The sequence below is a fragment of the Theropithecus gelada genome, chromosome 15, assembly GCF_003255815.1.
Source record: "Theropithecus gelada isolate Dixy chromosome 15, Tgel_1.0, whole genome shotgun sequence".
Classification (NCBI taxonomy): domain Eukaryota; kingdom Metazoa; phylum Chordata; class Mammalia; order Primates; family Cercopithecidae; genus Theropithecus; species Theropithecus gelada.
Window position 1 is genome coordinate 917978 of NC_037683.1, and position 26424 is coordinate 944401.

At 58.0% G+C, this 26424-nt stretch overlaps 2 protein-coding genes across 2 annotated transcripts in view; both read right to left on the reverse strand.

Moving 5' to 3' along the window:
• Positions 1-8154: 8154 nt before the first annotated feature.
• Positions 8155-10938, reverse strand: TOR4A (torsin family 4 member A). The gene is made up of 2 exons (XM_025360144.1): positions 10840-10938; positions 8155-10107 (listed from the first exon to the last, which is right to left on the reverse strand). Exon 2 carries the CDS (start codon positions 10068-10070, stop codon positions 8799-8801), a length of 1272 nt encoding a protein of 423 aa, XP_025215929.1. The 5' UTR covers positions 10071-10107; positions 10840-10938; the 3' UTR covers positions 8155-8798.
• Positions 10939-14239: 3301 nt separating this feature from the next.
• Positions 14240-26424, reverse strand: part of NELFB (negative elongation factor complex member B) — a 22543-nt gene continuing 10358 nt past the window's right edge. Inside the window, exons 5-13 of the mRNA XM_025358688.1 lie at positions 24099-24284; positions 23210-23322; positions 21784-21886; positions 21362-21457; positions 20816-20958; positions 20559-20665; positions 15564-15705; positions 15173-15281; positions 14240-15005 (exon numbers count right to left, since the gene is read on the reverse strand). Coding sequence (XP_025214473.1) covers positions 14859-15005; positions 15173-15281; positions 15564-15705; positions 20559-20665; positions 20816-20958; positions 21362-21457; positions 21784-21886; positions 23210-23322; positions 24099-24284 — 1146 coding nt within the window. The 3' untranslated portion in view covers positions 14240-14858. The remainder of the gene's footprint in view (positions 15006-15172; positions 15282-15563; positions 15706-20558; positions 20666-20815; positions 20959-21361; positions 21458-21783; positions 21887-23209; positions 23323-24098; positions 24285-26424) is intronic.

The following is a 26424-nucleotide window of genomic DNA, read 5'->3' on the forward strand; positions in this document are numbered from 1 at the left end:
TAGAACCACAGGGGCACGCCATCATGTCCAGCCTGGCTCTCCAATTAAACCTGCTTTTCCTCCCACCAACCCTCGTCTCTTATGTCTGACTTTAGAGCAGCAACAGCCAAACCTGGGTTTGGTTACACAGGTACTTCACAAGAATTAACCCAGGAATGGCCGGCCGCGGTGGCTCAAGCCTGTAATCCCAGCACTTTGGGAGGCCGAGACGGGCGGATCACGAGGTCAGGAGATCGAGACTATCCTGGCTAACACAGTGAAACCCCGTCTCTATTAAGAAATACAAAAAAAAAAAAAAAAAACTAGCCGGGCGAGGTGGCGGGCGCCTGTAGTCCCAGCTACTCGGGAGGCTGAGGCCGGAGAATGGCGTGAACCCGGGAGGCGGAGCTTGCAGTGAGCTGAGATCCGGCCACTGCACTCCAGCCTGGGCGACAGAGCGAGACTCCGTCTCAAAAAAAAAAAAAAAAAAAAGAATTAACCCAGGAAGTACAAATTCCAACCGCAGTGCGGTGCCACTGATGATGGCAGGGCTGGTGTGTGTGGAGGGAAGCGGCTCCGGCAGCACCAGGGCTGGGGCTGTACTGAGCACAGCCACCTGGGAGGCGGCCTTGCCCTCGGAGCCAGACCCGGATTCAACTCCAAGGCACGTGCACCTGCTGCTTTGCTGGGACTGCCGAGACAAAGCACACAGAGTGGGCGGCGTGGGCGACGGAGCATGGTGTCTCACAGCGCTGGTGGCCATCTTCTCCCAGGTCCTCGCGTCACCGTCCCTACATGCACCCGTATATGGGTACGTGTCACTTGCGGATGGGCCCGAGTTCTGAGAACTGCATGGTTAGATGATCTCCCTGTCGGGTGAAAATCATGGCACGTGCTGGCACACATCTGGAGGGTACAGCCTGCTACACACCCAGCCTGCGTGCACGGCCTGGTACTCCCAAGCTACACACCTGCGCAGCACGATGCTGTACTGCACACTGTAGGCAACTCTGACATAGCGCTAAGTATTTGTGTGTCTAGACACAGGTAAACGTAGAAAAGATACAATAGGCCGGGTGCGGTGGCTCACACCTGTCCCAGCACTTTGGGAAGCCGAGGTGGGAAGATCACAAGCTCAGGAGATCAAGACCATTGTGGCTAACATGGTGAAACCCTGTCTCTACTAAAACTACAAAAATAATTAGCCGGGCATGGTGGCAGGTATCTGTAGTCCCAGCTACTTAGGAGGCTGAGGTAGGAGAATGGCGTGAACCCAGGAGGCGGAGATTGCAATAAGCAGAGATGGCGCCACTGCACTCCAGCCTGGGCAACAGAGTGAGACTCTGTATCAAAAAAAAAGAAAAAAAAAAAAAGAGAAAGAAATGAAAAGAAAGAAAGAAAAGAAAAGACACAGTAAAAATATGCTATTACGGCGGGAGCAACGGCTCAAGCCTATAATCCCAGCACTTTGGGAGGCCGAGGCGGGCGGATCATGAGGTCAGGAGATCAAGACCATCCTGGCTAACATGGTGAAACCCTGTCTCTATTAAAAATAAAAAAATTAGCCAGGCATGGTGGCGGGCACCTGTAGTCCCAGCTACTTGGGAGGCTGAGGGAGGAGAATGGCGTGAACCCAGGAGGTGGAGCTTGCAGTGAACTGAGATTACACCACTGAACTCCAGCCTGGGCGACAGATCGAGACATAGTTTCAAAAAAAAAAAAAAAAAAGCTATTATAATCTTACGGGGCTACTGCCATACATGCAGTCATCATGAACCAAAACATTGTTATGTGGTGCCTTACTGTCCATCTCTGTCCAAATGTTCTCTTCTTGTAAGGATACCAGTCACACTACATCCTGATCCACAGTACGCATTTCAGCCTTAAAAAGGACCGGGTGGCTGGGCACAGTGGCTCACACCTGTAATCCCAGCACTTTGGGAGGCCAAGGTGGGTGGATCATTTGAGCTCAGGAGTTTGAGACCAGCCTGGGAAATGTGGCAAAGCCCCATTTCTATAAAAAATATATAAATTAACCAAGCATGGTAGTGCACACCTGTGGTCCCGGCTGCTCCGGATGCTAAGCTGGGAGGATCATTTGAGCCCAGGAGGTCAAGACTGCAGTGAGCTATAACTGTACCACCGTACTGCAGCCTGGGCGACAGAGTAAGATCCTGCCTCAAAAAAATAAAAATTAAAAAAAGGAAAAGAAGCTGGGCTTGGTGGCTCACACTTGTAATCCCAGCACTTTGGGAGGCCAACACAAGTGGATCACGTGAGGTCAAGAGTTCGAGACCAGCCTGGGCAACATGATGAAACCCTGTCTCTACTAAAACTACAAAAGTTAGCCAGGTAAGCTACTCAGGAGGCTGAAGCAGACGCATCGATTGAACACGGGAGGCAGAGGTTGCAGTGAGCCGAGATCACGCCACTGCACTCCAGCCTGGGCAACAAGAGCAAAACTCCATCTTGAAAAAAAAAGAAAAGAAAAGCTACGATGCTCTACACTCATCCTCAGAGGCAGAATGGCAAAAATCGCTGGCTCACACTCCCAGGCAATGGCCACGTGCTGGGGCACCTTCCATCCCATTCCCTTTCCAGCCTCCAGAAACTCCACGAGGTCCTGGACATGAGTCTCCATCACTTGGGAGTGCCCTGGCTGCAGTGTGGGTGGTGCTGAGCTGGCATCTCTCCCTGAGCTGCGCTGACACCTGCTGGAGGCTCTGAGGGCTTCAGTTCACGAAGGCCCATGGCAGGAGCTGCTCCTTGTAGCGCATCCATGCACCAGCTCCACACAGTCAAAGACCTTGTCCCAGGCGGGGTGCCGTGGCTCACGCCTGTAATCCCAGCACTTTGGGAGGCCAAGGCGGGCAGATCACAAGGTCAGGAGATCAAGACCAGCCTGACCGACATGGTGAAGCCCCATCTCTACTAAAAATACAAAGTTAGCCGGGCGTGGTGGCACATGTTTGCAATCCCAGCACTGTGAGAGGCCGAGGTAAGAGGATTGCTTGATCTCAGGAGTTCAAGACCAGCCCGGCCAACATGGTGAAATCCTGTCTCTACTAAAAATACAAAAATTGGCTAGGCGCGGTGGCTCACGCCTGTAATCCCAGCTACTAGGGAGGCTGAGGCAGGAGAATCCCTTGAACCTAGGAGGCAGAGGTTGTGGTGAGCCAAGATCAAGCCACTGCACTCCAGCCTGGGCGATAGAGCAAGACTCTGTTTCAAAAAAAAAAAAAAAAACCAATAAAATTAGACAATTTAGATGAAATGGACGAATTCCTAGAAGTTCTAAGAAAGACACAAATTACCAAAACTGACTCAGGGACTTTGCAAATGTCGGTAAGAGTGTGGACCCTGGATGGGAAGATAATCTGGTATTTTCCAGGTGGACACATTTATTTATTTATTTTATCTTTTTTGAGATGGAGTCTCACTCTATCATCCAGGATGGAGTGCAGTCACACGGTCTTGGCTCACTGCAACCTTCACCTCCTGGATTCAAGCAATTCTTCTGCCTCGGCCCCCCGAGTAGCTGGGACTACAGGCACTCGACACCACATCCAGCTGATGTTTGTATTTTTAGTAGAGACAGGGTTCCACCATGCTGGCCAGGCTGGTCTTGAACTCCTGACCTCAGGTGATCCACTCGCCTCGGCCTCCTAAAGTGCTGGGATTACAAGCATGAGCCACTGCGCCTGGCCCAGGTGGACAGATCTAGTCACATGGGTCCTTAAAAGCAGCAAACTCTTCCTGTCTGTGGTCGGAAGGATGCAGTGTTGCTGACCTTGAAAAATGCAGAGAACGCCCGGGCGCAGCGGCTCATGCCTGGAATCCCAGCACTTTGGGAGGCAGAGGTGGGTGGATCACTTGAGGTCAGGAGTGCAAGACCAGCCTGATCAACATGGTGAAACTTCATCTCTACTAAAAATACAAAAATTAGGTGGGCATGGTGGTGGGCACCTGTAATCCCAGCTACTCGGAAGGCTGAGACAAGAGAATCACTTGAACCCAGGAGGCAGACATTGCAGTGAGCTGAGATCGCACCACTGAACTCCAGCCTGGGCAGCAAGAGAGAGACTGTTTCAAAAAAAGAAAAAGAAGAACAAGAAAATGCAGAGAAGGGCCGGGCACCGTGGCTTCTGCCTGGAATCCCAGCACTTTGGAAGGCTGAGGTGGGAGAATCGCTTGAGCACAGGAGGTCTAGGCTGTAGTGAGCCACAATCACGCCATTGCATTCCAGCCTAAATGACAGAGAGACCCTGTCTCTATTAAAAGAGAAACCGGACACGGTGACTCATGCCCGTAATCCCAGCATTTTGAGAGGCTGAGATGGGTAGATCACCTGAGGTCAGGAGTTCAAGACCAGCCTGGCCAACATGGTGAAACTGAGTGCCTACTAAAAATACAAAAATTAGCAGCTGGGCACAGTGGCTCATGCCTGTAATCCCAGCACTTTGGGAAGCCGAGGCGGGCGGATCACGAGGTCAGGAGATCAAGACCATCCTGGCTAACACAGTGAAACCTCATCTCTACCAAAACAAAAACACAAAAAATTAGCCAGGCGTGGTGGCGGGCGCCTGTAGTCCCAGTTACTCGGGAGCCTGAGGCAGGAAAATGGCGTGAACTCAGGAGGTGGAGCTTGCAGTGAGCCGAGAGCATGCCACTGCACTCCAGCCTGGGCGACAGAGCAAGACTCTGTCCCAAAAAAAAAAAAAAAAATTAGCTGGGTGTGGTGGTGGGCATCTGTAATCCTAGCTACTCAGGAGGCTAAGGCAGGAGAATTACTTGAACCCAGGAGGTGGAGGCTGCAGTGAGTGGAGATCATGCCACTGCGCACCAGCCTAGGTGACAGAGCCAGACCTTGTCTCAAAAAAAAAAAAGCCGGCCAGGCATGGTGGCTCAGGCCTGTAATCCCAGCACTTTGGGAGGCCGAGACGGGTGGATCACGAGGTCAAGAGATCGAGACCATCCTGGCTAACACAGTGAAACCCCGTCTCTACTAAAAAATACAAAAAACTAGCCAGGCAAGGTGGCGGGCGCCTGTAGTCTCAGCTACTCGGGAGGCTGAGGCAGGAGAATGGTGTGAACCTGGGAGGCGGAGCTTGCAGTGAGCTGAGATCTGGCCACTGCACTCCAGCCTGAGAGACAGAGTGAGACTCCGTCTCAAAAAAAAAAAAAAAAAAAAAAAAGTCTTTATGATGTGCACACACAGATCACAAGGGTTACTACGTGACGATACATGGCAGATGTCAAAGAATAACTCAGAGACAACTGCACAGAAACGATTTCTGCACATATGAGGGAGAGCCGCTATGACGTTTGGGATCATCTGATTAGCTGGCAGCTTCCCACATAGCCAGACTGGGTCATCTGCCCTCAGCACCTGTCCAGGGCAATTAAAGAAAATCTTTTTTTTTTTTTTTTTTTTTTTGAGACGGCGTCTCGCTCTGTCGCCCAGGCTGGAGTGCAGTGGCGGGATCTCAGCTCACTGCAAGCTCCGCCTCCCGGGTTCACGCCATTCTCCTGCCTCAGCCTCCCGAGTAGCTGGGACTACAGGCGCCCGCCACCACGCCTGGCTAGTTTTTTGTATTTTTTAGTAGAGATGGGGTTTCACTGGGTTAGCCGGGATGGTCTCGATCTCCTGACCTCGTGATCCACCCATCTCGGCCTCCCAAAGTGCTGGGATTACAGGCTTGAGCCACCGTGCCTGGCCAGAAAATACTCTTTTAGTAATTTATGGATTTCCTGGAAAGCCCGGATGTTTGAGCCACAGACTGCATGTGAGCCTCAATCCTTGCATCAGCCTCCAGGTCCACACCACGTCCCCATTCAGAAGTTTCTCAAAACAAAACAAAAAACAAAACTCTCGATAAGTATGTCCTATTTAAATAGAAGCTTAGAGAGAAATGGATAAATCTACCATAAATCTACAATTAGGGAAAGATTTCAGCATCCTCAATTATTAACAGACCAAGCAAACAAGAAACAAATCAAACAGTAGGTCGTCAGATTCAAACCACACTATTTATTAACAAGCATGATTTGTGGCGTCATTTATAACCAGCCCCACCCCAGCACTTGGTGTACATTCTTCTTAAGCACAGAAATTGGACTCAATGTAATATTTTAGAAATAAATAAAAAGAGGCCGGGCGCGGTGGCTCACGCCTGTAATCCCAGCACTTTGGGAGGCCGAGGTGGGCAGATCGTGAGGTCAGGAGATCGTGAGTAGCCTGGCCAACACAGAGAATCCCCGTCTCTACCAACAATACAAAAAATTACCCAGACATGGTGGTAGGCGCCTGTAATCCCAGCTACTCAGGAGGCTGAGGCAGGAGAATTGCTTGAACCAGGGAGGCGGAGGTTGCAGTGAGCTGAGATGGTGTCATTGCACTCCAGCCTGGGCAACAAGAGCAAAACTCCGCATCAAAAAAAAAAAAAGAAAAGAAAGGAAGGGAGGGAGGGGGAGAGAGAGAGAGAGAGGGGGGGGAGGGAGGGAAGGAGAAAAAAGGAAAGAGAAAGGAAGGAAGAGAGAAAGAAAGAGAGAGAGAAAGAAAGAAAGAAAGAAAGAAAGAAAGAAAGAAAGAAAGAAAGAAAGAAAGAAAGAAAGAAAGAAAAGAAAAAAGAAAAGAAAAGAAAAGAAAAGAAAAGAAGAAAGAAAATTTCCCCTTACGTCTGAACCTTTTGATGCAGTGGATGCTCGGTGGGTGTTGTTGACTGAAGGGTAGATGAATGACCCACGCTTGAAGGCATGTGACACCTCCAGGTGGGTGCTCTGTGGGAAGGGGAGGTGACAGTCCTGGGAGCCCTGCCTGGGATGCAGGAACTGGCAAACACACCGCTCTCTGCAGCTCTCTCTCTTACCACCTTGAAGCCAACGTGAAAGCCAGACGAGAGCTGGGTGTCCCTCTGCGTGGGCTCCTGGCACAGATACTTGCCTGGGGGAGGTGGGGCTCCTTCCCCCAGCTCCTTCCCCTAGCCCTGAGGGTGGGGTGGACAGAGCTGGGCTGAACTCAGCCCTGGCTCCCAGCGCTGGCCAGCCGGTCCTGCACAGCCCCAAGAGGCACAGGTTTCCTGGTAGCCCCCACCCCCACCCCGTGGAGCCGGACTCCTCCCCGAGACTCCAGGAGCAGCGGGAGTCCTCAGGACCCTCTGGGCAGGACGGGGCAGCCCTCTCGCCAGCGCTCCCGCCCTGGGCCCAAGACCTGCGTGCCGAGCTCGGGGGAGCCGCTGCCATCCGCCCAGAGATCCCAGACTTTCAAGCGGCCTGAATCCCGGTTCCACTAGGCGGCCCTCGCCCCGGACCACGGACACCAGAGCGAGAATGGATGCAGGGCGGGGGAGAGAACAGGACACCCTCCTGGGACCCGCAGGACCTCTGCTCAGGGCGCTGGCGGGCGCGGTCTCCGGGCTGAGAATCCTCGGGGCCGGAGGATTCCCACTCGCCAGGGGCGCGCGCCGTGTGCGCTCGACTCGGGGCTCCTGGCGCGGCCCTGCCTCCACCTTCACGGTGCCCCCACTTCGACTCGCCCGGCACCGGCGTGAAACCTCCTGGTCGCCCTCTGAGCCCCTTTCGGGACTGGTCATCGCCGCCCGTGCGCTCCTTCCGGACAGGCCCGGGCTGGGACCGCAGCGGGGCCGGCGGTGAGGACAGAGGCTCGGGGCGACCCGGGGGACTCAGGGCCCAGCCGCACGCTCCGCCCCTGGTGACCACAGAAGGCAACGGCTGGGCCAGGCGCACCATAAGGAGGCAGCAGTGAGGCTGCCGGGTGCGTCCCAGACACCGGGGCTGCGGGAGGAGGCGAGAACCTTCCCGAGGCAACCGCCGCCCCCGAGGAGACATGGCGCAAAAAGCGCCCAAAGCACCTTCCTCTAAAGCCCCCGTGGGCGTGGGGGCCCATCCACGGGAGGCGTCCAGGAGGGCTTCCGGGAGGCGGAGCGTGGGGAGTGTGGGGTGTGGGGTGGACAGGCGTGGGGAGGGCCCTCTACGCAGAAGGTGCGGGTGGGCGGAACTCGGGGCACAAAAGGCCACAGGGAAAGGGAGGTCGCGCAATCGTGGTGACCAGGGGTCTGGCCACGGGCTAAGGGTCTCACGTGCGGAAAGGAGGGTAATGGGGGAAGACCTGGGCACCTCCCGCTTGCCCTGCGGGCTCTCGGTCATCTGGTGAGCCCAAGCCAGGACTGGCGGGCACGGGGTTGGGGGGGTCCGGGAAGGAGGGGGAGAGGCTGCTTGGGGCGCCCCCGCCTCCGCTCCCCTCCCCTTACGGTCAAGACACGCAAGCCTTGAGCTCCTGAAAACACTACCTGAGTGAGGGGTGGGGTGGGTGGAGAAGACAGCCAGGACCCCAGCACTGTCATGGTTGGCTGTGACCTCCTCCAGGGTCATCTCCAGGGTGGCAGGGGTGACAGCCTCACCCCAGCACTGAGCAACACACGACCACCCCCAAGAGGCGGGGTCACGTCCCAGCTGTGTGACCCCAGAAACTGCTGGCCCTGAGATCATCCTTGTACCATGGGAACCGAGGGCCCGCCTCCTGGGGACACAGGGAGAACCCACCAGACCATGCCTGGGATGCCCAGCAGGGCAATGGGTGAGTTCGGGAGGGAGGTGGCTGCTGTCCTGCCGCCCCCAGGGACAGACTCGGGGCTCTGAGGTGGTTGTGGACCTGGAAGCAGAGCTCCGAGCTGCCCCGCACCCACAAGCCTGGCAGCCACAAATTCATTAGAAACCTCAGGGGCCTGCACCAGTCCACAAGGTCCCTGGTCGCCCTCCTACTGCCGCCATCAACCCAAACGTCCCGTCCTGCACCTCCACTACAGGAGGTTCACCGTGGCCACCACCTGCTTGCAGCCAGTGACAGCAAACTCGCGGCCAGCCACGCGGTAGAAGCTGAGCTGTGCGGCCAGGTCCTCCGCCCGGGCCTGGTCAGGAAAGAAGCCCTCGCCTGCCATCTCGTCCCGGAAGCAGCTGACCACATCCCGCTTGTCCAGCAGCAGAAACGGCACGATGGCCGCGGCCTGCCACAGCGGATGCTCCCGGGACAGCAGAGCCCACAGACTTGTGCGCAGGTCCTCTTCCGCCTGTGCCGCTGAGGCCTCGGCACTGCGCGCGCCGTCGGGGAGCAGGGGCAGCGCGCGGGACGCGTTCTGCAGCACGAAGCGCGTCACCTCGGCGCCACCCGCGCCACTTAGGAGCACGTAGATGGCGTTGTGGAAGTGGTGGGAGCGCTGCGGCTGCAGAAAGCCGTGCAGCTCGTCCAGCAGCGGCCGCGGCAGGAGCTCCACGTCGTCCAGCACCAAGAGTGGGGTCTTCTCCTCCGCTTCGGCCCGCGCCACCACATCGGCCACGCGCCGCGCCAGCTCCTCGCGGCAGTCTTGTGCGGCGCGCGCCTCGGGGCAGTGGTGCCGCGCGTGGTACTGCAGCACGAGCGAGCTGTCCTCCAACACCGAGCGGAAGTGGCGCGCCAGCAGGCGGCCCACGTGGCTCTTGCCCACGCCACTGGGCCCGTGCAGCGCCAGGAGGAGCGGACGACTGTGCACGTGCGTGGCCAGGTAGTCCCGCATCAGCGCCACGATGCGCGCTATGGCTGCGGGCTGGCCAAACACCGCGCGCTGCAGCGCCTTCTCCAGCCCATCGAGGTCATAGCGCTGCGCGTTATCGTCCAGGTTCTCGATAGCGTTGAGAACTTGGAAGCCCACGATGGCGACCAGCAGCAGCAGGCAGTGCTGCGCGCGGCTCCTGTGCTCCACGCGCGGCCGATACTTGCGCGAGGTCTCTGGGTAAAGCACCAGACGGCTGCGCCGGCGCTTCTTGCGTGGCGTCCTGGAGGGCAGCTCCGCGGGGCCGTCGAAGGTGAAGAACTGCGGCTGGTCCAGGTCACCGCGCGGCGCCGGGGGGCTGCAGCCCGGCCTGGGCACCCCGGTCCCGACGTCAGGCCCCCCACCCAGCTGCAGGAGGCGCCGCTTGCGTAGGACGCACACCCGGCGGCGCAGGCGGAGCACAGCGCGCACGGGCGCGATCATGCACCGGCCCGTGGCTTGGGGGGCCGCGGCAGCAGGCTCCAGGCTGGGTTGGCTGCGGTCCATGGCACAGGAACGGCGCTCCGCATACAGGTCGCCCTCCCTGCAACGGGAAGACGGGGAGGGTCTCTGGACTCCCGCCACCGCCCTTTCCCGCGGGTCGCCGGAACCGGTCCCCGGAGTGATCTTACCCCCCGGGAGTCCCGCAGGGTGTGCCCCGGGCTGCCCCAGTGCCAGGGCCTGGTCGCGGCCTCGTCCCTCAGACCGGGAAGCGGCCCCTCTGCAGGGCCCCGATGCAAATCTCTCGGGTCCTCCCATAAACGGCCGAGGGCCTTAAGGAAGTGGCGGGGTAGAGGCTTATCTGGTGGCCGCCCCGGCTTCCTGGAGGAGTCGTCGAAGGAGTCAGTGGCCGCCTAGGCGCCCACTGGGGCGAGGGACAGTCGCTCCCAGACCCTGCCCCCTCCCGCGGCTCCCACTGGACTGGGCCGTCTCCCAAGGAGGGGCCGCGGGAAGCAGCGGCCTGAGCGCCCAGGAGTTCAGAGACGCCCCCACACGCTCCAGAACACTTGGCGGGGGACTGGCTGGAACTTAGATTTTGAGAATAGCCCCGGGCCCCGTCCCCAGGCTCAGCCCAGGCCTCCCAGCCCCGACTCCAAAACTGGGGTCCTCCTAACACCCCTCCAGTGAACTAGCAGAGCAGCGCAGGGAGCCCCCCGGAGACCGGTGGAGGTGAGGCGAAAAGACGGACAGAAGAGTCGGGTCGGATCAAGACAGCCACTGACTGGCAAGAACTGGCCTGGGCCCTGGGCCCCAACCCGCCCCAACCCACCCCTACCTGCAGCTGGTCCACTACCCTCAGCTCCGCCGCCCCCAGCCTGTGCCAGACGCCGGGGCCTGAGATTCCAAGCAGGAAATGCGCCTCCCAGGGCGAGGGGGTGGGCCAGGGGCCTCCTGGGCCAGCTCCGGCCTGGAGGGGCAGCGACACCTGCGGGTCCCCAGGGAGCGGCCGGCCCAAGCAGAGGAAGCTCCCGGGAGGTTTCCGCTTCTATGCAAAGGAAGTGAGTCAGGGGGTGCGGCCCAGGCGGGACTTGGGCTGGACGGAGGCGCCAAAGGGGGGAGGCCTGGCCGGCTTGCCCAGATCCCCTGGCCAGAGGTCCCATCCCCTCTTCAGTACGCTGGCGCTCAGAGCCCTCCTGGCTTGGTCAGGCTCAGGACACCTGGTGAGGCGGAGGGCCCCTGCTGCGTGCCCTGCCCCCGCCCTGGGCTTCTGCACCTCACACCGTCCTGCACGGTCACCTCCCCCAGGTCATCCCTTCTACCTGACATCCCACACACAGGGCTTACAGCCGTGGGGAGGGGACTCCAGGCCCTGTGTAAGCAAGGGGGGAGCAGGGCAGCCGCAGAGGGGGAGGGCAGGGTCCTCTGCCCAGCTGCACACCCCCAATCCCTGTCATCACTCCTCTCCCTTTTTCCTTCCCCTCCTGACCCTAATCGGGGCCCCCCAAAATAGGGCTCATTGTCTTTCCCTTCCCCCTTCCTCTGTCTCCAGCCTAGAGCCCCCCGCGCAGGACAGGCCTCACACAGGGACGGAAGTTCTATCACGGAAAAAACCACGTGTGGCTCAGGGTCCCTGTGGGGGTTGGGGAACAAATTTAGAAAGAACTTGGGCCCTGAGCCAGGAGCCGGAGCTCTGGGCCCTTCCCCCTGCTGGCCTTCGCATGGCCCCTCCCAGGCCGCTCCGATAGGCCTGCCTGGATGACCCTGGACTCCTCCCAGCCTGGAAGCCGCCTTCCAAGGAGGAGCAAGGTGGCCGTTTCCAGCCACACCAGTGCTGCTGGCATTTAGCTCAGGACCCTGTAGTCCCAGGGACGCCCCGCTCCTCCCAACGGCCAGCCCGGGCCTGATGGGTTCCAGCTGTATATTCCTCACCCAACCAGAGGGACCATCAGGGAAACACCGGTCGTGGGTTGGGGGTTTCCATTCTCTCCAGGAGCCAGGCCTAGGGCTCCCCTCCCCTGTGCAGGGGGTGCTGGGGGGCCCGATCCCCGATCGTCGAGGCCGCGGGGGCCGCACACACCATGTGGCATGCCAGTGCTCTTCAGGCCCACGCCCCGGCCTTTGTGGGACCAGAGCGTAAGGAGGTTGGCTGTCCAGGCCCTGTAGCCCCAGCATGGAGGTTGGGGTCCTTTGGGGGCCTCAGACTTTGAGTCTGGGTGCTGCTTCTGACACAGAGAGGACTCTGGAAGGGGAGGCCCTCAGGCAGATGCAGGCTCACCGGGCCCTGGAAAACCTGCAGCGAAGCCTCTGCCCTGCCTCCAAGAGCACCCAAGGCTGGAGCTGCTTCTGCCAGAGGCTGGCCCAGCAAACCCTCAGGCCAGAGGCTGGCCCAGCAAACCCTCAGGCCAGAGACCCCTGCGGAAAAGGGACTTGCTCAAGGGCCTCAAGACCTGGCCCTATGGGTCAAAGGTGAATCTGAGCCCTGGGTCAAGGCCTCGCCCCCTGCACTTTCTCCCATCTACAGGGGTGAAGGGAGCCCCAGAACCCCAGCTCCCAGTGCCATCACCATCTCCTGTGATGCCCAGGGCCACCCCCAATCACACCCATTCCCATTCCAGGAGGGCTCCCCTCCCACCTCCCTACCCAACCCCGCCCCGCCGCTGCGCCCGGAATTCACGTCCATCACCCACACACACAGTCCATGTTCTCAGCCTCTGAAAGGACTTCACCCTCACTGCTTCCCCCAGCTCTCACCAGCAAGGCTGTTTCCCCCAAACCGTGGGCACCCTCCCCGCTCCTCCTCCCAAATTCCCCATAGGTGTTCACTTCACCGGACAATGACTCCCACGCCCGGGCCCTCCGTCCTCCCTCACCAAGTCCTTCTCCCTAACTTCCCAGCAGTGTCCACACCCGGTCACTCAGGCAGCTCTGCTCTTTCTGCCCCTAGAGGCTTTTGCTACAGTAACCATGTGCCCCCGAGGCGCAGCTGTCCACTCACAGTCCCATCCCAGTCCTTGCAGCTCACACCCTCCACCTCGCCAGTCCCTCACCCATGGGCTCCTCACTCTGTCCTTCCCTCCCCACCCATGAGCCTGGCACCCCCTGCAGGCACCCTGGGCAGGACACACCCGCTGCCCAGTGACCACACCAGGCACCCGGGTCCACTCACTGGCCATGCCTCCTAAGTCCTTTCCTTGTCCTCTCCCCTGCCACTCCCCCCATCCTGCCTCCTAGCCCACACCTGAGAAACCAGGATCAGCAGCAGGGGCTCCCAGCGTCTCCTCAGCGCCCCCGCGTCTGCGCCCACCAGCCCTCCTGAGCACACCCCTGCTGTGCTGAGACCCGGCCACCTGCTCAGTCAGTGACAGCCCAGCCCCTGGTCCGTCCTCCACCCCTCACCCCACCGGGTCATTCCCATCAGCCCAGAAACCTCCATTTCTCCTACCTTAAAAAAAAAAAAAAAAAAACAGGCCAGGTGCGGTGGCTCACACCTGTAATCCCAGCACTTTAGGATTTGCTGGACAGAGCCCAGCACCTCGGCTCTGTCCCCGAAGATACCAGCTCGGAGACTCCCATACCCATGAGATCCCAGCACCATGGGCTTGTCTCGCACAACAGGTCCCAGCTTGCTCAGCTGTGGCCTTGCGCTCCAGGGAGGAGAGCTCGCCGACAGGCGTCTCTGAGGACAGTGACAACTCGCAGCCAGGCCATCACCCCTGCATGCTGCAAGCCGAGGACAGTGACACCTGGCAGCCGGGCCAGCGCCCCTGCATGCTATGAACTGTTGCTTTGAGGTCTCATCTACTGGGAATGGCCCCAGCTCTGTGACTGCAACCATGGCATGTCCTGGGCCTCCAGGGCTCCTGTCCCTGGTGCGCATGGGGAGGTGAGAGGTGCCCTCTGGAATTGCAGGACAAAAACAAAGCAGCTGACCTGTGTCTTAGGGTACTGAATCCTGAGGGTGAGGGCTTCCTGCAAACCTCCCCCAGAAATTGTATCAACCTCCTCTAGAAATTATTATATCCTCCCCCAGAAATTGTATCAACCAACCCCCAAAATTATTATATCATCCCCAGCTGCTGGTCACAGACAGGGCTGAGCAGTCCAGGGAGGCTGTGGCCCATAAAGCCCCAGGTACTGGCTCCACAGCACGAATGCCCGTGTCCATCTGAGCTGCATCCAACCCCAGGGCAGGCACAGACACATTCCAGCCTCCACATTTACCAAAACGCCTTTTATTTACATACGAGAAAATCTCACCATGTGTCCAGCTGGCCTCGTCATGGCCGCTGAAGGCGGCGCTGCTGGGCAAGGAGTGCTGGTTCCAAGGGTGAAACAAGGCCACAGGTGCACCTGGGCTTGTTCTGGCCACACCTGTGACTTGGGCTGCAGGGTGAGGTGGCTCCCTCCACACAGGCCCCAGGACACCCACCATGGCAGAGGCCAGGCTGCTGCCCCCACACGGCCTCCACGGGGTCACAGGTCCATCTCCACAACCCCAAGACAGTAGCAGTGTGCCTCACTTTTGCCAGGCTGAGCCAATGAAGAGACCCCGCCCTCTCCCCCTGGAAAACAGGTGGTGTTTTCCTAACCCAGGAAAACGGAAAATGAGCACACTTTCTGTGGCTGTGAAAGTACAAGGAGAGGCTGTGCCCTCGGAGCCACTGCGTGGATGGCAGACAAGATCTGGGAGCCTGCTCCAAGGAGCAGGAAGCAGGGGGCCATGACCCCAGGACAGGCCCAGCCACAGCCCCGGGAAGAGGGACCGCCCTGTATACCCAGGTCCGGGAGCCTCTTCTGGCTGAGCAGGGCCGCGACTCAGCAGGGCCCCGGAACCCGAGCAGGCCTGGAGGACCCTCAGAGCGGGGCAGGGGCGGGCACGCTGGGGAGGGGCAGCTCCAGGGCCGGCGTCTCCGCAGCCTGCGCTGGGCTGGGCTTCCGGTGGTCCAGTTGTTCCAGCTTCTCGCCGAGCTGGGAGTAAAGCTCCTTCACTGCCTCTCCACTCTGCGGGGAACCACACCATGGGGCAGGCGAGGCGCATGGGCAGGCGCAGGGGGTGTGGGGCGGGTGCCCACCGACCACACACAGGCACTGCAGGGGCAGCTTGGCAAGCACACACGGGGCTGGTAGGGACCAGGCACCTTCACACGGCAGCCCCCCCAGGCACCCACCTGGCCTGTGGGCTCCAGGGCCTTCTGCAAGGCCTCCAGCTTAGATGGGGCCACCCTGGGGTGCAGGTGAATGAGAAGCCGCAGCGCGTGCCGGTGCACGTTCTCCTTCCTAGAAAAGGCCATGCAGGGCTGGGGCGGGAGGCAGGCCCTGCTGTCTGCCCAGGCCAAGCCCGGAAGCAGGTGGCCAAGGCCCCTGGAAACAGGACACGGCCAGCCTCCGGGACCCTCCCCAGCTGTACCCAAGCACCCTGCAGGGCCACATGCGGGCCCTGGTGCCCAACACACCCACCTGGGGACCCTCTGCCCCAGGTGGGGAACAGCAGCCACCTCTCAGGCTGCGATGGACAAGAGCTGAGGACAGAGTGGGCCAGATGGTGCCCAGGAGGCCTACCTCGGAGAGGCAGTGAGGAAAAAGCCATCGAAGAGGCTGCTGCAGAAGTCCTCAAGGGCAAATTCGTCGGCCAGCAGCGCAAGGCTGCCCGTGAGCAGGTGGAGGAAGATGTCGCCAAAGGCCAAGTCGCCAAAGGTCTCCACTGCAGACACAGCAGGCATCAGCCGAGCGCCACCCACCCTGCCCACCTCAGAGGGCACCTTTGTCCTCAGAGACCTCAGAACCTGCTTCTGGGGGTGCTCACATGGGGGTTCTTGGAAGTTCTGAGGTGGGAAGCACAGGGTCTCAGCAGGTGAAGAGGCAGGTGGGGAGTGGACAGGGCGGGGGGGTGGGGTGGGACCCTAGGCGGGGAAGCAGAGCTGCAGCCTGGGGACAGGAGGAGGGGTGGGGGGAGGAGGAGACAGAAAAACAAGGTGCTCCTCCAGTCCCGAAAGGCCTTGCCCAGTAGCCGAGCCCAGGAGAAACAAGCCTAACAAATAAAGGGCCTGGCGCCAACTCCATAGAGTTCTCCCAGACGACCAACTACACTGTGCCACAGGAAGGAGAACGAAGCACTTTCACGTTCTTTTTTGAAGCCAGACACCAAAACACAACAAAGACAGCAAGCGTGCCCACAGATGCCTCACATATGACCGCAGCACTGACGCCACGGCGCACAGCACCCCACACTGGGCCCCTGCAGGAGGGAGGGTGGCCGCCCGCGGACTCATGCCCGTGGAATGACGCCAGGAGGAGCTGTGGCCAGGCCACATGGAGGTGACATGTGCGGACGGGGCAAGGGTGGCATTCCTAGTACCCCGGATGGCGCTTTCCGAGGACAGACCCAGCTGGCGCCACCTGTGCCCACGGAGTGACAGAAACATTTCCAAGGTGCCTGCCTGCCACATCTCCCAGGGCCTTGGCCAGCCACGTGGCCAGGTGGCCACAGGATATGTGGCAGGCACACAGTCCCGACCAGGGGATCCAGCAGCAAGGCCCCACTGGGCAAATTCCTGCAACTCGAGGGAACCCAAGACTGTGAGACAGGAGAGGGGACGACAGGCGCATCCCAACCCTGACGGGGCCGTCTGCACAGCAGACAGGAGACACCTGGAGAAGCGCAGCCACTGCCAGGCAGTCAGCAGAGGAGCAGCAGTGAACCCGGCTCAGATGTGACAGTGGCCCGTGGTCACTGTTTTTATTTTTTTGAGACGGAGTCTCGCTCTGTCACCCACACTGGAGTGCAGTGGCGCAATCTCAGCTCACTGCAGCCTCCACCTTCCAGGTTCAAGCGATTCTCCTGCCTCAGCCTCCCTCAGCTGGGATTACAGGCACGCACCACCACGCCCGGTTAATTTTTCTATTTTTAGTTGAGATGGGGTTTCGCCACGTTGGCCAGGCTGGTCTCGAACTCCTGACGTCAGATGATCAGCCCACCTCAGCCTCCCAAAGTACTGGGATTACAAGGTGTGCCACCCAGTCTGGCCCGTTTTTTACAGGCATTTAAAGGCAGTCTTGTTTTTTTTTTTTTTTTTTGAGACGGATTCTCACTCTGTCGCCCAGGCTGGAGTACAGTGGTGCAATCTCGGTTCACTGCAACCTCTGCCTCCTGGGTTCAAGCGATTCTCCTGCCTCAGCCTCCCGAGCAGCTGGGACTACAGGCGTGCGTCACACACCGGCTAATTTCTGTATTTTTAATAGAGATGGAATTTCACCACGTTGGCCAGGCCGGTCTGGAACTCCTGACCTTGGTGATCCACCCGCCTCGGCCTCCCAAAGTGCTGGGATCACAGGCGTGAGCCACCGTGCCCAGCCCCCCTCTTTTTTTTCTGAGATGGAGTCTGGCTGTGTTGCCCAGGCTGGAGGGCAGTGCTGTGATCTCAGCTCACGGCAACCTCTGCCTCCCAGGTTCAAGTGATTCTCCTGTAAAGGCATCCTCCTTTTGTAGAGATGCCTACGTCTGCAGCCTGCTTTCTGTGATGTGTCAGATTTACACCCAGACATTGCCCTGAGGGACAGGCGGCCACACGTGGACCCCACACGGACCCCGGGGAGGTTGGAGATGGTGCTGGGTCCTCACTGTACCGTGCTCTTGACTTTATATTATTTCACAAATTCCCACTACAAAAATGTTAAAAAAATAAACAGGAGAGAATTCCAAAAATCAACATCTATTCTTACTAGAACCCACTAAAAACCTAAGAATAAGCTTGCTCTTCCCAAATGTTACTGAAAATGCACATCCCAGCCCGTGGGGCAGCCACGTACTCCGAGGAGAAGCCGCACTCCTGGTTCCCAGCCTGTTTCTAGCCACAATCAAATGAGAAAGAAACAGAAGCACACGCAAGGCCTCCGGTGAGTCTGTCACTGTGCAAGCTCCACAGGGACTGACACAAATCCAGAAGGTGCCGCCCACTGCACACTGGGCCGGGCCACGGCCTCGTGCCCCTGAGCTACACACCTGCACAGCATGTGGCTGTACCGAGTACCGGAGGCCGCTGGGACACAACGGTAAGTGATTGTGTATCTAAACAGAGAAAGTGGAGTAAAAATACAGTATTGTCAGCTTATGTGACCGTGTGGTCGTATATGTGGTCCACAGTGGACAGAATGTTATGTGACACGTGACTGTACTGCAGTGGACAGGCCAAGGCAAATCAAAGTTATTTATAACTATGTTCCCGGAAGTCTCAAAAAATAAACAAACCGGTTCTGCCCAGTGGCCGGCGGCCGGCAGCGCAATGTCCCAGTGCCCTCAAGAGCCTCTCAGAGCCTCCAGAAGGAGCAGCAGTGTTGGTGCCCGCGTGAGCCCAGGAGGTCATGTCTGCCTGCACCGTCTGATGCCACTGTCTGTGGTCATTCGTTCCAGCAGCAACAGGAAACCCACGCCCAGGCGACCCAAACTCAGTGAGAGGCTGGCTGGGGACAGGTTAATACCCACAGGTAACTTCCTCTGCAAAGAAAGCTGGAAAATGCATGCACGCACTGTCCTCGGACACACCACCCACCGAGAAACACACTAGGCACGTGCCGTGGTGTGGACGTGTCCCCAGGTTCACCGCCAGAAACCTGATCCCCAACGCAACACTGCTGAGGTCGTGAGGGCTCCATCCTCGCCAAAGCATTCACGCTGTTAGCACAGGAGTGGGCTCCTGATAAAGGGGGAAGTCTGGCCCCCTTCTCTGTCTCCATCTGTGTCTCATCTCTAGCTCTGTCTCTCATCTGTCTGTTTCTATGCCTCTCCTGTCTCTGTCTCTCTCATCTCTCTGTGTCTCTCATCTCTGTCTCTCTGTCTCTCATCTCGGTCTGTATGTCTCTGTCTCTCATCTCTGTCTGTGTCTGTCTGTCTCCCGGGCCCGTGCCCTCTTGCCCTCTGCCTTCCACCATGGGATGACACAGCAAAAAGCCCCGGTCAGATGCAGGCCCCTTGGACCTTGGACTTCCCATCCCAGCCCCCGCAGAACTGCTGCTCTTTTTTTTTTTTTTTTTTTTTTTTGAGACGGAGTCTCGCTCTGTCATCCAGGCTGGAGTGCAATGGTGCGATCTCTGCTCACTGCAACCTCCACCTCCCAGATTCAAGAAATAATCCTGCCTCAGCCTCCCAAGTACCTGGGATTACGGGCACCGACCACTGTGCCTGACCAACTTTTGTATTTTTTTAGTAGAGACGGGGTTTCACCATATTGGCCAGACTGGTCTCAAACTCCTGACCTCGTGATCCGCCCGCCTCAGCCTCCCAAAGCGCTGGGATTACAGGCCTGAGCCACCGCACCCGGGCATCCCTTCCCTTTCTACATTGCTTAGTCTTGAGTCTCTGTTAGAGCAGCATAACGTGGACTAAGACAGCAAACCCCAGACAAGGCCTGAGTCAGCAGGGAAGAGCCCAGGGTCTCTGTCATGGTGGATACCGCAAGGCTAAAGAGGCCCCATCTCCCACGGGACCTGCAGTTCTACTCTTGAAGGCGCCCATTTGGACCCTTCCTCTTCTTCCTGGCTTGCAACAACCCCTCCCCCGTGGAGGCTCTCAGGAGGAAGTGGGCCTGTCACTACCTGGGTGGGGGACTGGGGCAGGGGATCTCTCCCCCTCCCCTTTGCTCCATCGTCTAAGCAACTGAGGGGTCCCAGGCCCCTCGCCAGTTAGGATGAAATAAGAGCAGCTCTTGCGTCACTTCTTTGTGGGAAAGCACAAAGCTGAACTCCGTCTCCCTTTCCTAGTAAAATAAACTATAGACAAAAACGTAAAAGTGAAAACGAGGCTGTGAACGGTGGCTCAGGCCTGTAATCCCAGCACTTTGGGAGGCCGAGGTGGGCGGATCATGAAGTCAGGAGTTCGAGACCAGCCGAACCAACATGGAGAAACCCCATGTCTACTAAAAATACAAAAATTAGCCTGGCGTGGTGGCGGGTGCCTGTAATCCCAGCTACTCAGGAGGGTGAGGCACGAGAAATCACTTGAACCTGGGAGGCAGAGGCTGCAGTGAGCTGAGGTCGCGCCATTGCACTCTAGCCTGGGCGACAGAGTGAGACTTCGTCTCAAAAAAAAAAAAAAAAAGTGAAAACAAAGCTAGGCCGGGTGCGGTGGCTCAAGCCTGTAATCCCAGCACTTTGGGAGGCCGAGACGGGCGGATCACAAGGTCAGGCGATCGAGACCATCCTGGCTAACACAGTGAAACCCCGTCTCTACTAAAAAATACAAAAAACTAGCCGGGCGAGGTGGCGGGCGCCTGTGGTCCCAGCTACTCGGGAGGCTGAGGCAGGAGAATGGCGTGAACCCGGGAGGTGGAGCTTGCAGTGAGCTGAGATCCGGCCACTGCACTCCAGTCTGGGCGACAGAGCGAGACTCCGTCTCAAAAAAAAAAAGAAAAAAGAAAAAAAAAGAAAACAAAGCTAGCAAAGTTGGAAGTGAGCTGGGGAGATGACAGCTCCTGGGGGCCCTGGGGCCTGCACCCTGGGCGGGATCGCACGCAGCAGCTGCCGCAGGGAAAGCACTGCCAGCCACTGCCCGTCAGGACTCACCCAGCCCCGGCAGCAGGCGGAGAAGCGCATTCTTGTTCCTCTGCTTGGTGATATGCAGGACGTAGTACAGCCCCACCTCGCAGGCCATGCGCTGCTCCTGCAAAAACCTGTGCCCCGGGCGCCATCAGCCCTGCCTGAGCCCCCACACCGACCCCCACCCAGCCCTGCAGCAGCCCCCCGGCAACAGTGCCACCCCTGCACCCATGGCCACCCCTGCGCCACAGCCACCCCTGCACCCATGGCCCTGCAGCCCGTACTTAGTGAAGCTTTCGGGAAGTGTGTTCGGATATGACACTGGGGCTTTCTCCTCGGCCGGAAGTTTCTGATCCACATTGAAAGTGTAGTCATCCACCAGGAAGGACATGAGCATCGGGAGGAACCTGGTGATGAGCTCTACCTCCTACGAGGAGGGGAGGCCATGAGCGGGCCCCGCCCCACCCCACCCCACCCCAACGTTGACACACACCCTGCCCTGGCCCTCCCACTCCCCCAGACACCTCACCAACCCCACCCTCCTCTCCAGGTCCCCAGGTCCCTCTTCCCACCTCCCGAGTCCCCCACCCAGGTCCTCAAACCCCCTTCTGGGCCTGGATCCACATGGAGTAGCCACCACCTGTGGCCAGCCACGGTCCACGGAGACACCCCAGAACCCCCTGGTGGGCATTTTCCCAAACAGAAGGTGGGCACCTCCAGGAAGGAAGCTTTGGGACCAAAGGGGCCTCCACAACCACTTTGCTAGCGCCTCCCGCTCCACCCCACAGCTCCTCGGGAGAAACTGGCAGCCCCCACAGGAGGCTTGTTACCATCTTGGGCTCCTTGAAGACCTGGCTGTCAATCATGTCCCAGGCTCCCTGGCCCAGTGCCAGCAGCCGGAGCAGCAGCAGCAGGTCGGGGCTGTCCTGTAGGGAGGACGGGCTCAGCACCAGTCCCAGGCAGCCATGTCCTGGCCATGGAGCTCCTCTGACCCAACTCGTTACCCAGCAGGGTCTCTGGTGCCCATGGCCAGGACCACACGACTGCAATCACCAGCCCCACACACGGGGTGAAACCCAGTCTCACAGCAGGGAAGCACGCGCCTCTACCTGGCTGCTGCCGTCCACACCGACCACCAGAGCCGGCGGGGCGGCCACAGGGCCCCGACAGCTGCCTCCACACCCCGACCACCCGGAGCAGCCAGCGGGGTGGTCACGTGGCCCCGACAGCTGCTGACCAAGCCCACACTCACCCTGGGCAGTGTCTCCTGGCCGACCAGCTCCTGCAGGTGCCTGACTGTGCTCAGTGCCAGCGTGTTGATGGCGAAGGGGTCACACAGGATCATGGACAGGTCCCTGGAAGGAGGCCGCCTTGGCATTAATGAAATGCCTGTTGCCCCTCCCTTCAGTGGCACAGTCCTCAGGAGGGGTGGCCTAGGCTGGGTTCGGGACTGGCAACGGGCACCCATCACATGCTGGGTTTCTTAAAAAAAGCTTAAGGTTGGCCGGGCGCAGTGCCTCATGCCTGTAATCCCAGCACTTTGGGAGGCCGAGGCGGGTGGATCACGAGGTCAGGAAATCAAAAACCATCCTGGCTAACACGGTGAAACCCCATCTCTACTAAAAATACAAAAAATTAGCTGGGTGTAGTGGCAGGCGCCTGTAGTCCCCGCTACTTGGGAAGATGAGGCATGAGAATGGCGTGAACCCGGGAGGCGGAGCTTGCAGTGAGCCAGGATCACGCTACTGCTCTCCAGGCTGGGTGACAGAGCGAGACTCCATCTCAAAAAAAAAAAAAAAAGCTTAAGGTTTGCAATTTGTCCTTAACATGTTAGATCTTCCAAATTAGAGTTAAAAAAACAAACAAAATAAAGCCTGAGTGTGGTGGCTCATGCCTGTAATCCCAGCACTCTGGGAGGCTGAGGCAGCAGGATCAATGCCCAGGAAATAAGGAAGACTGCACCACTGCACTGAAGCCTGGGTGACACAGACCCTGTCTCAAAAAGAAGAAAAAAAGTGGCAAAGGTGGGGCCAGGCAGCACTGTATCTATACACCAGCCAGAGAATGCAGGAAAGCAAATGCCAACAGATACCCCTAAGCTCAGAGGCTGGCTCCACGCCACTGCAGACACCAGAGAACCCAGCCCTGGGCCTGGCTACAGAATGCAGAGTTAAGGAGGGAGACTTTGCTACCCAGACACATCCCAACAACCATGTCCCTCAGCTGTGGGCCAGCAGTGCCCAACATAGCTCTGCTGAAACATCCAGGAGGCTGGGTGCGGGGTCTCATGCCTGTAATCCCAGCACTTTGGAAGGCTGAGGCGGGTGGATCACCTGAGGTCAGGGGTTCAAGACCAGCCTGGCCAACATGATGAAACCCTGTCTCTACTAAAAAATACAAAAATTAGCTGGGCGCAGTGGCGCGTGCCTGTAATCCCAGCTACTTGGGAGGCTGAGGCAGGAGAATGGCTTGAGCCTGGGAGGCGGAGGTTGCAGTGAGCAGAGATCGCACCATTGCACTTCATCCTGGGCTACAGAATGAGACTCTATCTTGAAAAAAACAAAAGACAAAGCAACATCAGGGAATAAACACCTGCTACCCACGACAAAACACAGCGAGCGCAGACCAGATGCGCACAGGGCCCTGGGGGGCAGAGGCTTCATGGAGCCGACCCTCACCCCAGCACCTGCTCCTGGCCCTTCTTGACTCCATCGAGAAACCCCTGCAGCTCCCGCGCCCTCTTGCTGTCCACGAACCGCTCTCGGATGCAGGCGTCCAGGCACCAGGTGAACTGCAAGGAGGAAGCACGGTCGGGGCCAGACCAAGCCTCCCAGGACGACCAGAGATCCGGCCCCAAACACAGCCGCAGGCCCCGGCCTCTCGCTCAGTCACAGCTGCTGTGAGGGAAGGCACCGGGCACCAGTCTCCCGATGGTGCCGAAGCAGCAGGGTCAGGACAGCAGTGGAGACAGTGATGATGTTTCTTTCTAAAAGGGGACTCCCTCATGGCACCCTGAGTGTGGGGGTGGCCACTGCAGCACTCCAAGCAATGGAAGCCTCGGAGGGTGACTCCAGTCCCGGAAAGATGGTCCCGAGGCTGGAGGGTCCGTATGAAGGGAAACCCCATTCCTGGAGGACTCGGTACCTGGCCAACAAGTAGTCCCCAGGGTTCTGGGGAAGGGGAGGGCCACAGGCCAGGTTTGGAAAGATGGAAGGAAGCTGGGGCAATGGTCAAGGTCCAGCCTGTAGGTCCTACAGCCCTTGGGAACAGACAAAGGGCTGGACGGGGCAAGAGAGTCCCAGGGAATGGCCAGGTCTCTGGCTCAGATGCAGGGGACTAGCCTCCTTCCCCCATCAGGGTCTGGAGAGGAGCCACAAGATGCCAACACACAGCAGGACAGAAAGATCAGAGCCCAGGAAACAGCCTCGGGAGAGGAGGGCGCCCAGGTGGTCACCGGCCCAGCCAAACCCACAGCAGGGAGAGGAGCCAGGAGGGCCAGGAGGAAGGAGGGAGGGCAGTGCTACCTTCAGGAGGCAGGGTGGGGGGAAGGAGGGAGGGCTGTGCTACCTTGTGGCATGGGTCCACGGTGCAGATCTCACCCACATCCAGGTCATGCAGGGACATGAGCAGCTCAGCCCGCAGCGTGCAGTAGTGCACATTCCGCGTGCGCAGGAAGAGCGTACGCAGAAACTGCAGCACCATGTCGTACAGCTTCACGTTCTTCCCCACCATCTGCGTCAGCCGCTGCACCACCTGCAGTGAGAAGCACCGTCAGGTCCCGGGACCCTCCCAGGCTCCGCCACAATGAAGACACATGGACATCACGTGCAGGGCAGTGCGGCCCCTCTCTCTGGACATCTGGATATCTGTCCTTCCTACTTTTTGGCAGAAAATGTTCCCCCCTCTCTTATTAAATATTGGCACCCAGTCTGATGGCAGCAGGTTCTGTTATTTTTATCTTTTTTATAACTTTTTTTGAGACAAGGCCTTGCTCTGTTGTCCAGGCTGGAGTGCACCGTTGAGACTGTGGCTCACTGCAGCCTTGACCTCCTGGGCTAGAGTGATTCTCCTGCCTCAGCCTCCCGAGTAGCTGGGACTACAATTGCATGCCACCATGCCCAACCTTTTTTTTCCTTTTGAGATAGTCTTGTGCTGTCGCCCAGGCTGGAGTGCAATGGAAGGATCTCGGCTCGCTGCAACCTCCACCTCCCAGATTCAAGCTATTCTCCTGTCTCAGCCTGTAGTTGGGATTACAGGCACAGGCCGCCACGCCCAGCTAATTTTTTGTATTTTAGTAGAGACAAGGTTTCCCCATGTTGCCCGGGCCGGTCTTCTGAGCTCAGGTGATCCACCCACCTTGGCCTCCCAAAGTGCTAAGATTACAGGCGTGAGCCACCACACCTGACCCAGTTTTTAACTTTTTTTTTTCTTCTTTTGAGACTGAGTCTCACTCTGTCGCCTAGGCTGGAGTACAGTGGTGCAATCTTGGCTCACTGCAACCTCCGCCTCCCAGGTTCAAGTGATTCTCCTGCCTCAGCCTCCTGAGTAGCTGGGATTACAGGGGCACACCACCACATCTGGCTAATTTTTGTGTTTTTAGTAGAGATGGGTTTTTTTTTTTTTTTTTTTTTGAGACGGAGTCTCGCTCTGTCGCCTGGGCTGGAGTGCAGTGGCCGGATCTCAGCTCACTGCAAGCTCCGCCTCCCGGGTTTACGCCATTCTCCTGCCTCAGCCTCCCGACTAGCTGGGACTACAGGCGCCCGCCACCTCGCCCGGCTAATTTTTTTTTTTTATTTTTTAGTAGAGACGGGGTTTCACCGTGTTAGCCAGGATGGGAGATGGGTTTTTACCATGTTGGTCAGGCTTGTCTTGAACTCCTGACCTCGTGATCTGCCCGCCTTGGCCTCCCAAAGTGCTGGTATTACAGGTGTGAGCCACTGTGCCCGGTCTAATTTAACTTTTTAAAAGAGAATTGGGCTGGGCACGGTGGCTCATGGCTGTAACTGCAGCAAATTGGTAGGCCAAGGTGGGTGGATTACCTGAGACCAGGAGTTCGAGACCAGCCTGGCCAACATGGTGAAATCCCGTCTCTACTAAAAATACAAATATTAGTCAAGCGTGGTGGTGGGCGCCTATAATCCCAGCTACTCAGGAGGTTGAGGCAGGAGAATCACTTGAACCTGGGAGAATGAGGTTGCAGTCAGTGGAGATCACACCACTGTACTCCAGCCTGGGCAACAAGCAACTCCGTCTCAAAAAAATAAAATAAAATAAAGTAAAATATAAACTTAAATTAAATTAAAATAACATAAATAAAATAAAAATAAAATAAAATGATAAACTCGGCTGGGCACGGTGGCTCAAGCCTGTAATCCCAGCCCTTTGGGAGGCCAAGACGGGCGGATCACGAGGTCAGGAGATCGAGACCATCCTGGCTAATACGGTGAAACCCCATCTCTACCAAAAATACAAAAAACTAGCCGGGTGAGGTGGCGGGCGCCTGTAGTCCCAGCTACTTGGGAGGCTGAGGCAGGAGAATGGCGTAAACCCGGGAGGCAGAGCTTGCAGTGAGCTGAGATCCGGCCACTGCACTCCAGCCTGGGCGACAGAGCGAGACTCCGCCTCAAAAAAAATAAATAAATAAAATAAAATAAAAATAAATTCAAAAAATTAGAAAATTTTAAAAATAAAATAAAATAAATTTAAAAAAATAAAAATAGGCCGGGCGCGGTGGCTCAAGCCTGTAATCCCAGCACTTTGGGAGGCCGAGACGGGCGGATCACGAGGTCAGGAGATCGAGACCATCCTGGCCGACACGGTGAAACCCCGTCTCTACTAAAAAGTACAGAAAACTAGCCGGGCGAGGTGGCGGGCGCCTGTAGTCCCAGCTACT

Bases quoted from the DNA above. Each gene is read 5' to 3' on its own strand.
- TOR4A (XM_025360144.1), bottom strand. From the start codon at position 10,070: ATGGACCGCAGCCAACCCAGCCTGGAGCCTGCTGCCGCGGCCCCCCAA.